Source organism: Gossypium hirsutum, chromosome A10 (genome assembly GCF_007990345.1).
Source record: "Gossypium hirsutum isolate 1008001.06 chromosome A10, Gossypium_hirsutum_v2.1, whole genome shotgun sequence".
Lineage (NCBI taxonomy): Eukaryota > Viridiplantae > Streptophyta > Magnoliopsida > Malvales > Malvaceae > Gossypium > Gossypium hirsutum.
This window is the reverse complement of record NC_053433.1, coordinates 20,387,725-20,402,032: the sequence shown is the minus strand read 5'-3', so window position 1 is coordinate 20,402,032 and position 14,308 is coordinate 20,387,725. Positions and strand designations below refer to the sequence as shown.

At 31.3% G+C, this 14,308-nt stretch overlaps 1 protein-coding gene across 1 annotated transcript; it reads left to right on the top strand.

Annotated features, from left to right (window-relative positions):
- Positions 1 to 10,779: 10,779 nt before the first annotated feature.
- Positions 10,780 to 14,046, top strand: LOC107897594 (pentatricopeptide repeat-containing protein At3g54980, mitochondrial). The gene has a single exon (XM_016823087.2). It carries the CDS (start codon positions 10,880 to 10,882, stop codon positions 13,496 to 13,498), a length of 2,619 nt encoding a protein of 872 aa, XP_016678576.1. The 5' UTR covers positions 10,780 to 10,879; the 3' UTR covers positions 13,499 to 14,046.
- The last annotated feature ends 262 nt before the right edge of the window (positions 14,047 to 14,308 follow it).

Genomic DNA, 14,308 nt, shown 5'->3' with positions numbered 1-14,308 from the left:
GTTTGGGGTTGTAGAGCTATTGTAAAAGTTCCAATACCTAAACGTATAAAGTTAGGTGAAAGAGGAATCGAATGCATATTTATAGGATATACACATAATAGTAAGGCATCTCATGGTAATTGAACCAAATTATTAAATTTCAATAAATACTGTTATTGAATTAAGAAATGCTATTTTTGATGAAAATAGATTTAATTCTATTTCAAGATAATTAAAGCCACAACAATTGATTCATTCTTCAAATGAGAATGAGATTTTATTGGAACAAATTGATAATAATGATGAATCTTGTCAGGAATTAAGAAGAAGTAAGAGGATTAAAAAGGTCAAAGATTTTGGAACATATTTCATTATGTTTCTTGCAGAAGGAAAAGGTGAAAGTATATGCAATAAGATACCTTATTGTTATAATACGAAACCTGGTCCTATTACATTTGAAGAGGCAATGAAATCTCAAGACTTTGCTTTTTGGAAAAAAACAATAAATGATTAGATGGATTCAATAATAGGAAATCAAACTTGGATCTTAGTTGATCTTCCATCGGGTTCCAAACCAATAGATTGTAAATAGATCTTCAAAAAGAAAATGAAGGTCGATGGAACCATTGATAAATTTAAAGTAAGGCTGGTAGCCAAAGGTTTTACACAAAAAAACAAGGTATTGATTACTTTGATACCTATGCTCCAGTAGCAAGAATTGCTACAATTAGAATCTTAATATCACTTACCTCTATCTATAATTTGGTTATTCACCAAATGGATGTAAAAACTGCATTTTTAAATGGTGAATTGGAAGAGGAAGTGTACATGGAACAACCGGAAGGATTTGTTGTTCCAGGACAGGAGCATAAAGTATGTAAGCTTGTTAAATCTTTATATGGACTTAAACAAGCACCAAAACAATGGCACCAAAAGTTTGACAAGGTTGTTTTAGCTAATGGCTATAAAATAAATGAATCCGATAAGTGCATATATAGCAAATTTGAAAATGAAAAATGTGTCATAATTTGCTTATATGTAGATGACATGTCTATTTTTGGCACAGATTTGGAACAAATAGAAAACACAAAGAAATTTTTGTCAAACAACGTTGTTATAAAGGATATGGGTGTAGCAAATATTATTCTTGGGATTAAAATAACCCGAGATAAAATCACTATAACTCTATCACAATCACATTATATTGAAAAGGCGCTTAAAAAGTTTTATCTTTTCAACTGTATACCAGCATCTACGCCCATGGATCCTCAAATAAAATTAGTATCTGATGTTGGTAGGAAAATTGATGAATTGAAATATGCAAGTCTAATTGGTTGTCTTATGTACATAATGACTTATACAAGACCAGATATTGTATATGGTGTTGGGAAATTGAGTAGGTACATAAGTAATCCAAGTAGTTTGCATTGGCAAGCTTTGAATAGAGTACTTAGGTACTTAAAGAAAACTATTAACTATGGATTGTTTTATAATGAATATCCTCCAGTTTTATAAGGGTATTTGGATGCTAGTTGGATTACAAGTTTGGAAGATCATGCATCTACTAGTATATGGATCTTTATTCTTGGTAGAGGAGCCGTTTCTTGGGGTTCCAAGAAACAAACATGTATTTCTGATTCCACCATGGTAGCAGAATTTATTGCATTAGCTGCTGCATTTAAAGAAGCAGAATGGTTAAGAAATTTTCTTTATGATGTACCTTTATGACCTACACCAATTTCACTTATTTCTATTCGTTGTGATAGTGAGGCTACTCTAGCAAAGGCATATAGCCAAGTATATAATGGAAAGTCTAGACACATTAGATTAAGACATAGTTATGTCCGATAATTAATCTCTAATGAAGTGATCACTATTAATTATGTGAGGTCAAGTGAAAATTTGGCGGATCCTTTGACAAAAAGTCTTGCTAGAGATACAGTAAAAAGGACCTCAAAAGGGATGGGACTCAAGCCTATTAATTAAAGTAACCTATGATGGAAACTCGACTCAACGCTTGGTATGATGTCAAGTCTTGGGTTCAATGAGACAAAGTACATTATTAGTATGTGACTGTTAGCACTATAAAAAAATCCATCCTAAGATTAAAATGCTAGGTACCCTAATGATAAGGGAAGGCTGAGTAATGTATTCTTAATGGACCCATAACATAAACATGTTAGAGTGTTATAATTATGGGAACACTCTTGATGGGATCTACCTATGTGAGTGGAAGTGGAGCCAATTCTAGGAGCTCAAGGGCTTGGCTCTGATAGCACTCATGAAAAGAGGACACAGACACATGGCCATAATAGTGTCCTTAGATACTATGTATTGACCGATTTTGAAATCATTGTGTGAGATTTGTTCGGTTAATCAAATGAAATAGTTGGTTCAAAACTTAGTCTACCATGCAATTTCGATTAACTTTAACATGTTTTCACTAAGTGAAGGTTCAATTGTAAGATACCTTCATTTATGCAAATTAATCTCCAAGAATATCAAAATCTAAAATATTTTGAAAATGGGGGGAGACTGTTGGAACATTTTCAAATATTTATAGTTTTCCAATAACTATAAATGAATGGGTGTAATTAATCAAAAGTTATATTATTTAATTTTTTGAAAAAGAATTATAACTATTTAAATAATATTATTAATGAATAATTATGTGTTTATTTTAAAGACATTATTATTCAAAAAGACACATATTGAAAGATGTCTCTATGAAAAGATATGAAAATTCCTATAAATAGGAATTAGATTTCATTTAGAAATCACACAAAAAAATTCTAATATTCTTTCTTTCCTTCCTTCATTATTTGATATTATTAGATTATTCTATAAAGTATTACTACAGAAATCCTTTGTAGAAATTGAGTTTCTTGTTATCAATTGCTCAGTGCGTAGTGGACTATTCTCGTCAGTACAAAACGCAAATAGTCATTGGCTTCACTGTATCCTTGAGGTTAATTTGCTTGGAACTCATTTGCACACCGAAGATAGGTGGAGGTGAATATAACCTTAAAGATAGTGGCTTGATACACGCCTTAAAGCCTTATCCTATTTCTTCTTTTTCTGTTCGAGTTCCGTTCGTGTGTTTGAGATTTTCCTCACCGGAGATTTGTACTAACAGAATCTAAACCCTCTCATTCTTCTACTTAAATCTTCATGCTTTGTTTGAAATAACAAAGGGCGGTGATCCGAAAAAGAATGTGTCAAATACTAGATAGTATAATCAGGAAAAAGATAGAGCCATTCTGTATTAGCCACTCCTAGATCAAGACGTTATTTAATGTTTGTTTCCGGAACGTTCCCTCTTTCCCACGTAAACTATTTACTTGAAAAACCCACGACCTCAAGTCGACATAAATTAAAAGTGTTTCGAAACTCCTCCGTACGTCTTTCATCTCTAGGCAGACCTCCTTCCTTTTTAAAAGAGTATAAAATCTCATTAAAGTCCTCACAAACTAACCAAGGCGTGATTGTCTCTCTACCCAACGTCTTCAAGAGATCCCATGTCTCTCCCCTTCCTCGTGTCTCTAGGGCATCATAAAATCCAATCATTTTCCATTTAGCCCGCATTTCAAAATCATTAATGACAACATCAATATGGTTATTAGAAAAACTTCTCAAATTCACTGATATTTCCTCCTTCCAACCAACCCTCATCGTGCTCCAATTACTGGTACATCAATGCCAAATTGAAAGCCACAGTGTCATCTAATTCTTTCCATTCGGGACTTGTCAATTTTCATCTTTATAATGAAGACTATTTGGGGACTATTCTACTTCAACGCATATTGAAGCCTTTTAATGCCCCGTGGACTCCCCAATCCATGGACATTCCAACTTAGGATTTTCATTGTGGTCGGTTGGCTTGCTTATTGGCAGCCGTCAATATCTGATTTGTACAATTAATTCATTGTTGGTCTGCTAGTTTACCCTTCCCTTTTGATAAAATTCAACCTAATTCATTGATATTTGATCGATGTCTTTCTTTCCTTCATCTCTCACTAGAGATATTTCCTCATTATCTTCGTCCATATTCTCACCCCTCTCCTCACTATTCCATACAATTCCCTTTCCTTTATCACATCTATTCCTACCTTTTAAATTAATTCCTAGGGTATGGGTAATAAAACCATTATTTTGTCACATGTCAAAATTATATTCCCCATTATTGTCATTCGTAATTGCTAGTTTACTTCATTCAAGTTCCCTTCCACCTTATCCTTCCTTAACCATATGCTTGGTATGACACTGGCTCTTCGTGATTCTGCCTTTAAAGAAATATCTCATCCATAATCCACCTTTTTTGGGCCTAAATAAATCGTCTTTCGACAAAATTTATCACCATGCCCCAAGCATCCACACAGGAAACAAAATAAAGATAATTTTTCATATCGAAATTTCACATAAACAAAACTAGATTGAGAAATCATAATCTTTTTTTCCTTTTTAATGGTTTTCTAACATCAATCTGGGTTCTAATAAGTGTAGAATTTTGATGACCTTGGGTAATTTGTTTTATATCATGTTCCAGGAACTTTCAAATGAAATCCTCCAGTTGTTTTGCCACACAATTGGAGAAAAATCCTAATGGAAAATCGTGGACTTGCACCCAAAAGTCAACATAACACAAAGGTACCAAATTCGGATCATCACCCTCTTGTAATCTATGGAGTAAAAGAAGATTGTGATTAAAAGTCCATGGTGTTCCACTCATCACCTTCTCCACATCAACCTTAGAAAAAAACTCGGAATAAGTATCATTTATCTCTTAAATCAGAAATTTGAATTCCCCTCAACAGATGCCATAAATTGGCCATAGTGTTTTTTAATGATGGGAAATTAACTACGCTTGTTGTAAGACAACAGCCCACTAAACACATCTCAAAAAACAGGTTTTCGTGGCCTAGTTTCCATCACAAATTCCTTTCATCTTCTTCTTCTTCAAGGCTTAATTCTTCCAACTCTTTCTCTATCGATATCTCTTCTGCCATGATTCAAAAAACAGAGTTTCCCTAGGTATGGATATTTTATTTTTTTAACCTAAATCAGAAATTCAAAAACTAAAACGTGAAGACTCTGTTTTGTTAAAAGAATTTTATTTGTTGGCTGTAAAAATCCTTTTGCAGAAGCAAAAACAATGAGAACAAATTGCAGGATTCCTATCGGTAAACCCTAGACTTTTGCTAAACTAAAACGTGCCACCTTAGAGCAGACTTTTCAAATACAAATTTAATATTCCCAAATTTAATATTTATATTTGGTAAATATGGATACAAAGTTATAATTCTCTAAATATATATATATATTTAAAATATACATATGCAAACATATTATCTATCCTACTAGTATCTAAATTCAAATAACATAAGTTTACTCGAGTAAAATTGAATTTGGTTTGGTTATGCTTTTCCAATTATCTAAGATAAATTGTTCTAGATATTATTTAATAAAATTTTAAAGCATTTTTACAAATATTTTTAAAAAAATATTAAATTTTCAAGTAAATAAAAAATATCAATAATCCTTATTAGTATTTTTGGAAAATTTATTTTTATATTGTATTTTAAAATTATTTTTATTATTTTAAATATAACATATTTAGTTTTATATTATAAAAAAATAAAAAAATTTTATTCGATTGAAATTTTTTAACTTAAGAAAAAAATTGTCCTAACCCCAGAGTTTAAATCGATTTTCATTTCTCGACTTTTTTACTTAACCCTAAATCCAATTAGTGGGACTTAAAACAATCAAAATTACGAAGAATGGAAATTTCTTGCAACTCATGAACCAAAAATTCTTCAAATATTTGTTTTTGTTATTAACTCTAAATCCAATCACCAACAAGATTTAAAACAATGAAAATTATGAAGAATGGAAATTTCTTGCCACTCATCCAAATTAAAACTTGATTTAGTTAGAAGAAGTCATCCTTAAAAAAATCATCCTAATTTGTGCCAAAAAAATTTAAATTCAAATTAATTTTAATTAGAAATGACTCAACTAAGTTAATTATAACTTATTTTAATTTAGTAAATATAATATAGAAGTGTTTATAGATTAAATTGGTCGCATTTTGAAAAATTTAAAATGTGTTTGGTTTTGAAAATAAAAGGCCATTTTTGTTTTCATTCTTTTAGAAAATAGAATATTAAAGAAGGAGAAAGTATTTGACACATTATCGATGCATAAGTCACATACATCATCAGTGAATAATAACATGACACTTCATCATTAAATAAAATAAAAACCAACTTAGAGCCTTATTTAAACATGAATAATTAATAATTAATAACTAATTATAAATAATTGCTAAAACCTTAGACTTTAAACCCAATATCCGAAACCCAAGACTTTAAATCTTAAGCTCAAGATTCTTAATCCCAGAGTTATTAATATTTATTTATAATAGTTAAAATTAATGTTCAATTATGTTTAAATAAAATTATTAGTATTTATTTATAAGTTCTCCATTTTTCTATTTAATTTATTGATGAGGTGTCATTACATTATTCACTAATGGTGCATGAGACTTATGGACCAACGATGCATCAAATTCCTTAAAGAAATTTTAAATCTATTTGGTTTAATTAAAAAAAAAAATTGGACTCGTTAAGCTCTTTAAACAATGATCTTATACCTGACATATGATTGGAACATCCACTGCCCAGAACTCGAACATTATTAGATTTTTCTTTTTCACAAAGAATGCCATGAACAACTTACTTGAATTGTTTTCCTTACAAAACTTGCTTGGCTGCTTTCATCCTTTGCTTTTGTCAGCAATAAGGTTCATTATGACTTGGTTTTTTAGCAATACTGATACAGAAAGGTTTTATTTTGTCTTAATTCATTAGAATGTTTTTTGCCTCAACCTTTTCTTTGGCTTCTACCACAGCCTCTTCCATGAAAACCACCTCTGCCACTACCACGACTTGTAAAATTTTGTCTTCTCCTTCTAAATGAATTCATGTTTCAATTGAAATACATTTTCTTCATTCTTTTTGGTTGACCCAAGCAACCTTTCTTCCTACACTTGCAAAGAACTCATTAGATCATCAAATTAATAGTTGGATAAGTCATAGGCCTCCTTAACTGTAATAACAATATGTTAATCTTTAAGGTAAGACTCCTTAAAGATTTTGCAACAACAATTTCTTTAAAAATATACGATTTCATTTGATTAACGAGAAAAATTTTTAGACAAATTACTTTTCATAAATAGTGTTTCAAAATCATGATATCAATTCTATATTTTTACCATAATTATCTTCAAGGAAACTTAAAACCTCCTTCAAAATTTGCCTAAAATCCATTGATATTGTTGTTGCAATTCATGAGAAAATTGCCTCATGGACTGCTTGTTGAATGAAGAACAAAGATCATTGATTTTTTTTCAATTAAATATATGTTAAGTTACAATTGACCTAAGTGATTACTATAGGAAAAGAATATAGATCACCATAAAAGGTTTGTTCACATAGTTTAGAAGCTTCCTACATTAATTAGGTATTGTCTAGAAAGTTAGTTCACTATGCTCAACAAGTACAAGCTGTGATTTAAGTCTTACTCACTTATCAAGTAGTTGTTAGATCTGATGCTCTAAGTGTAATAATTTCATCTAAGTATACATGTAATTTTTCAAATAGATTGGTTAATAAAATTATTCATGAATTACATTAATATTTTGTAATATTGTCCTCATTGGTTTTGCATGCAAAATAAAATGGAATCAAACGTTATTCATTGATTGTCTAATGTTCAACTAATACTAAATGGTGTTACGTGGTTGGATTGTAAGACAAAAAGGTAACTTGTATTAGTGGACGAACTAATTTTATTTCCTCTAGTTTGCTTGGAAAACTATTTTAAGATTAAATGCAATAAAAATACATTATTATTTGCAAATTAATAATAGATTGTATTTATCCATTTGCATGCAAACTGCATTACAATGGCTTTTTATACCTTATTCGAATAAATTTTGAGGGAAATTAGGGATTTATTTGAGTAAGGGCTTTGATCTTTTGAAATCTCAAGGTTTCAAGGTTGAATTAATTAAATGCTTGATGGTTTTCAATCAAGTTTTCAGATTCGAATTAAAGATTTATGGAATGTAATGAAATAGAGTTGTAATCAGTAATTCAATTGTTTAATTGAATGGAATGGAATAGAACTATAATAGTATTCTTGTGTTTGGTTGAATGGAATGATGTTATAATAACATAAGAAAAAAAACTAAAATGATCAGAGTACTCTTAGTAGAAATTTTTTTGATAGATAATTATTGCTATTGTTATTAATTTCTAATAAGATTATTATTAAATATAATTTAATAATTAATAATAAATAATTTAATCATATTTTAATATAATTATTATTAAATATAATTTAATAAAAACAATAATATATAATTTAATAACATTTTTAATATATTTATTATTAAAATATTAATTAATAAAAATATTAGACTAAAAACAATAATTATTCTCATTTTTATATATACGAAAAATATCAAACATCTAAACATCAAACAAACTGCAGACCATTGTTTTAACTTGTCTATATTTTTCCCCAACCCATTAACATTAACTCCGAAAATATTCCCCCAATCATATCAAAAAAAAAAGAAAAAGGACTCTGCTACTACCATTGATCTATCTTCAATCTAAATCACTTCCATACTCCCGATGGCCTTCAATCCTCTTGGTCTTTGCATCCCAAAACCCCACATTAGAAACATGAATAATAACATAAAAAATTATTGCATTGTAAGAAATGTAAAAGAAGAGAAATCAAATCATATGTTACCTTCTTAGAATTCTTCTTTTCCCCAACTGCAACCTTCCTATTCTACAGAAAAAAAAAGAATAATATTTGACAGATCTAATTGACAAATCTAGCAAGAACTCAACTAATTTTCATGGCTAATGAAAGTAGGAAACATTTGCCATTTATTAGCTTTACCTTTGCCTCATTTTCAGACAAAAACCTCTTTAAAAACCCTGTTGTTGTTACTAACATAGTCTAGCAAATAAATATTGAAACAAAAATTATACAAAGATCTAATGCTTCTTTAATACAATATTTTTCGAACCAAGTTGCTATTTTCAGGTATTAGTTTGAAGAACGAAAGCAAATCACCGTAAGCTAATCATCCAAGTCTATATGTTTCAGATACAAGAGAAAAAAAAAAGAACAAGAACATATTTTCATTAAAGGTAAACAAATAGCTTCAAAGAATATATTTCCAACAACCGCTGCATTTATATAGCCAACATCAAAGCTCCAAGAAGTAGTATCATCACTGCGCTTTTGCATAAGGTATGTGGCCCAGTTTCTAAAGGAAGCAAACATAAAGGCCAACGTTGTCATGATCCAAATAAGTCCATACCTAATATTCAAAAAGAAAAAAAAAATCAAGACCAACAAACTAATGTAACAAATAATCATGGACACATTATTTTGCCATTATATAGTTATAGCTATTACATTGTCAAGATTTCTACATAATCAGATTAATATTTTCACCATTCGGTAATAAAGAATTTAACTTTCCTGTGAAGAACAATAAAAGGGATCATCATGTAACATTTAGAAATCTACACGATAAGGATTTACAACTTTTATCCCAGTATTGTACATTAAACAACATATTGATTAGCTTATAAGGATGGTTAATCCAGATACTGCTAAACAAACAGCTCAAATTGTAGATCGATTAGAACTAAATTTTGAAAGTGCATCTGCCATAACTTGCTCTATTGTTTCTTGGCCATAATTTCTGTAATGTACAGAAAATTGACATCCAAAACAGTGGCATGAACTAATAGCACGTCTATTTTAGAGCAAAAAACAGAAGAAATAAACAACAAAAACTAGATGGTGAAGTGTTGCTTTTATCTTATCCTGCAAATGAATAGCAATTCGTGTAACCAGAATCAAATATCACAATGCATTTAATCTTCCCTTTCACTAATTTCTAACATACATTAAACCATAAAACTATAATTCATGTATAATTTTAATATTTTTCTCAATTTACTATTACCATTATTTTTAATCACATCAAATCTAATCTCAGCACTATCTAAATGAATTCTAATCCCAACAACTTAGTATACTTCATCCCAACAAATAATATCATGATTATGATAGAATCAGTGACACATTAGTATCAATATAAATAAATAATATTTGTAATTTGTAATTTTAATTTAAATATCAATATGCATAAATATACTTAAAAAATTAAAAATATATTAAAAAAATAATACCAATAACTAATGTTTATTTTTAGACAGTTTTTATTACATGTTGACATTTTTAAGCATAATTTGAGTTATCATGAGTTTTATTAAATAATTTCAGAGTTAGATTATTTGAAAATTGAACCATGTAAAGTTAAAGTTCTTCTAAATTTTTAGGTTATTTTTACACTAATAATTCGTTTATTCGATTTACTTGAATTTAATATATAAATATTTTTTTTATAGTATCTATAAGTAAAAGTATTATAAGTCTTTGTATTAAGAATTAAATTATATTTTGTCATTTCTAATTAAAAAAATAGATAAATTAATTTTGATATGTTAAATTATTTATTTTTATTGTTAAAAATTAAAACACGTACATCAGTATGAGGTGCACATGGCACACAATATGTAATTATCTAAATATCCTATCAACCATTATATTTAATAGTAAAAGTGGATAAATTTTATAAGAGGAAAAATCAATTTATTATTTGTTCATCTTTTGAATAAAAAAAAGTAAAATACAATATACTTTTACGGGTATAATAATATGCGTCATATTCAATTACTTCAAATTGCCTTGCCCATTGGAAATTAGGGCTTAAGGTTTCGACATTCAGCTGAGCAAGATGAAGTCTCCATTTAGAAATCCTCCATCCATTCCACCTATTGTTTTCCGTTGTTTCCCAAGCCCCAAATGCCTTTGCTCTATGCCTCAACCACCAACTTCTCCTGAGAAAATCCCCTCTGATTCGCACTTTACCAGAAAACCCTTCTCAGATTCCGATTGCCCCATTTCCAGTTCCAATGAACCCCACCTGACATCATTCTCCACACAAGACGCCAGCTTGACCCAAACACATGTCATAAACACTCTTCTCAGCCACAAAGACGATCCCCCATCGGCTTTGAAGTACTACCGTTCCATCAAAAAGAAACGGGGTTTTGTCCAAAGCATCGATGCCTTTTGTGTTCTGCTTCACATTTTGGTAAGATCCTCCAAGACCTATAAACATGTTCAATATTTTCTCAATGATAAATTTGGTTCAGACCATTCAGAGCCTGCCCCACTTGCTTTCTTAGATCACTTGATTGATACCACAAAAAGGTTTGATTTTGAGTTGAATTCGCGAGCTTTTAATTACTTGTTGAATGGTTATGTTAGATTCAATAGGATAGATGATGCCGTGGATTGTTTTAATGGAATGATTGAGCGTAATGTAGTTCCTTGGGTTCCCTTTACGAATATTCTTTTAACAGCATTGGTTAGGAGGAATTTGATGGATAAAGCAAGGGAGTTGTATGAGAAGATGGTTTCCATTGGAGTTGCAGGTGATTGTTTTACAGTTTATTTGCTGATGCGTGCTTTCTTGAAAGAAGAGAAGCCTTTGGAAGCTGAGAAGTTTTTCAGGGAGGCCAAGGCTCAAGGGATAGAACTTGATGCTGCAGTTTATAGTATTGCGATTCAGGCTGCTTGTCAGAAACCTGATCTGAATATGGCTGGCGAGTTATTGGGGAAAATGAAGGATAGGGGATGGGTTCCTTCTGAGGGTACATTTACAACTGTTATTGGGGCTTTTGTGAAACAGGGAAATTTGGCAGAGGCATTGAGGCTCAAGGATGAGATGTTGAGTTCTGGGAGGCAGTTGAATTTGGTGGTTGCGACTAGTTTAATGAAGGGATACTGCAAGCAAGGTGATATTGATCAGGCTTTGAATTTGTATAACAAGATTAAGGAGGATGGGCTTGCGCCTAACCAGGTTACGTATGCAGTTTTGATTGAAGGGTGTTGTAGGAATCAGAATGTTAAAAAGGCGTATGAGCTTTATGAAGAAATGAAAATCATGGATATTCAACCTACTGTTTTTAATGTGAATTCCTTGATTCGTGGATTCTTAGAAGCTTCCTCACTGAATGAGGCATCTAATTTGTTTGACAAGGCAGTTGAGTCTGGCATTGCCAATGTTTTTACATATAATATTTTCTTAAACCATTTCTCTAAGGATGGTAAAGTGAAAGAAGCTTGCAGTTTATGGCAGAGAATGGTGGCTAATGGTCAGGTACCTAGTAATGTTTCTTATAATAACATGATTCTTGCCTACTGTAGAGCGGGGAATATGGATATGGCACATACTGTATTTTCAAAGATGCTTGAACAGGGCCTTAAACCTAATGCCATCACATATTCAACATTAATTGATGGGCATTTCAGAGAAGGTGATGCTGAACGGGCCTTAGACATTTTTGATGAAATGATAGGTGTGCATATTGCCCCCTCAGACTACACATTCAACATAATGATTAATGGTTTGAGCAGAGTTGGTCGTACATCTCAGACTAGGGATATGTTGAAGGTGTTTGTTGATGGGGGTTTTGTCGCTACATGTATGACATACAATAGCATCATTAATGGATATGTGAAGGAAGGTGCCATGAACTCTGCCATGGGAATTTATAAAGAAATGCATGAAAATGGAATTTCACCTAATGTTGTCACGTACACTACCTTGGTGAATGGATTTTGCAAAAGCAATAACATGGATCTGGCTCTGAAAATGCATCATGAGATGAAAAGCAAAGGTTTGCAATTGGATGTTACTGCATTCAGTGCGCTTATTGAAGGGTTCTCCAAGAAGCAAGACATGGTCCGAGCATGTGAACTTTTTTCCGAACTCCAACAAGTTGGGTTATCTCCAAATGAATTTGTTTACAACAGCCTGATTTGTGGGTTTAGGAATGCAAATAATATGGAAGCAGCTAAGGACTTGCACAAGAAAATGATAAAGGAGGGAGTTCCTTGTGATATACAAGTATACACCACACTAATGGATGGATTTTTGAGAGAGAGTAAATTACACCTTGCATCTGATCTTTATTCAGAGATGCTGTCCAAGGGGATTGTGCCTGATATGGTTACCTATACTGTTCTGTTAAATGGTCTTTGTAGTAAAGGACATCTTGAGAGTGCTTACAAGGTTTTAGAAGAGATGGATAGAAAGGGCATTACTCCTAACGTACTTATATATAATGCTTTGATTGCTGGAAACTTTAGGTACGGGAATCTAGAAGAGGCTTTGAGATTACATAATGAAATGCTTGATAGAGGTCTTGTACCTGATAACGCTACTTATGATGTACTTGTAAATGGAAAAGTCAAGGCCAAAGGTGAAGATCTTTACGGAGTTTCAAGCAAAGAGGAAGCTACCTGGTGTGGGGGCTTTGGTCTGTCTGGAGATGCAATTGTATAGTTTGTTTTGGATTTCGCTGTAGGTTCATGGATGGCTGCATCAAACCTCCTGGGTCGTCTCAAGGTCATTTGGGATTGATATAACAAGCAGCACTCTTCTGATGACTTGGTAATAGTTCCTTCTCCTTGCATGTTTCATACAGCTCTGAAAGCAATGACATATGCTTCTGAGTTGTTTTTGGAATTGTGATGAGTTAACTTGTAGACAAAGGAGAAAAATTTAGGCAGGAAAATGCATGAAATAAGTACTGGTCCCGTCTGGTAGGGAAAGGTGAGTTGTGTGATTTTGGGTGAGGCTGGGATTTGGGGTTGGGATATGGTCAGAAATTTAGACCTTTCGGCTGGTTATCAATTTTTCTTTCTCTTTCTTCATACTCGTTATTGATTGTTTATTTGCTGAAGTTAATTTGGCAATAATACAGAGTTAGGGAACAATGAAGGCAGGTGAAGAATTAAAGGCTTATTAACTTAAACAAGTTAAATTATGTCTTTGGTGTGGTGTAAATGTAAGATGTAGGTACTTTGATGAATTTTTGTCAATTTTTTTTTAATTCAATCATTCAATCATTTCTCTTTTCCAAATAAAAAAGTTGAGGGTATGAGTATGTATAAAACTTCTTTTTTGGAAGAAAAATTGAATTTTCTTTTATCTATCTTACTCTTGAACCCTAAGATTCATTAATGTTGTGTGGGAAATTTTGGGAAATTTTGGGTTTAGATTTCAATTATTATGTAAATGGTAAGAGTGAAGTGGACAAACTAGTTGAGGCTCAATATAACATATATTAGAAAAGTATAATAAAAATATGAA

Excerpts from the sequence above, each read along its gene's own strand:
- LOC107897594 (XM_016823087.2), top strand. The coding sequence starts at position 10,880 with ATGAAGTCTCCATTTAGAAATCCTCCATCCATTCCACCTATTGTTTTC.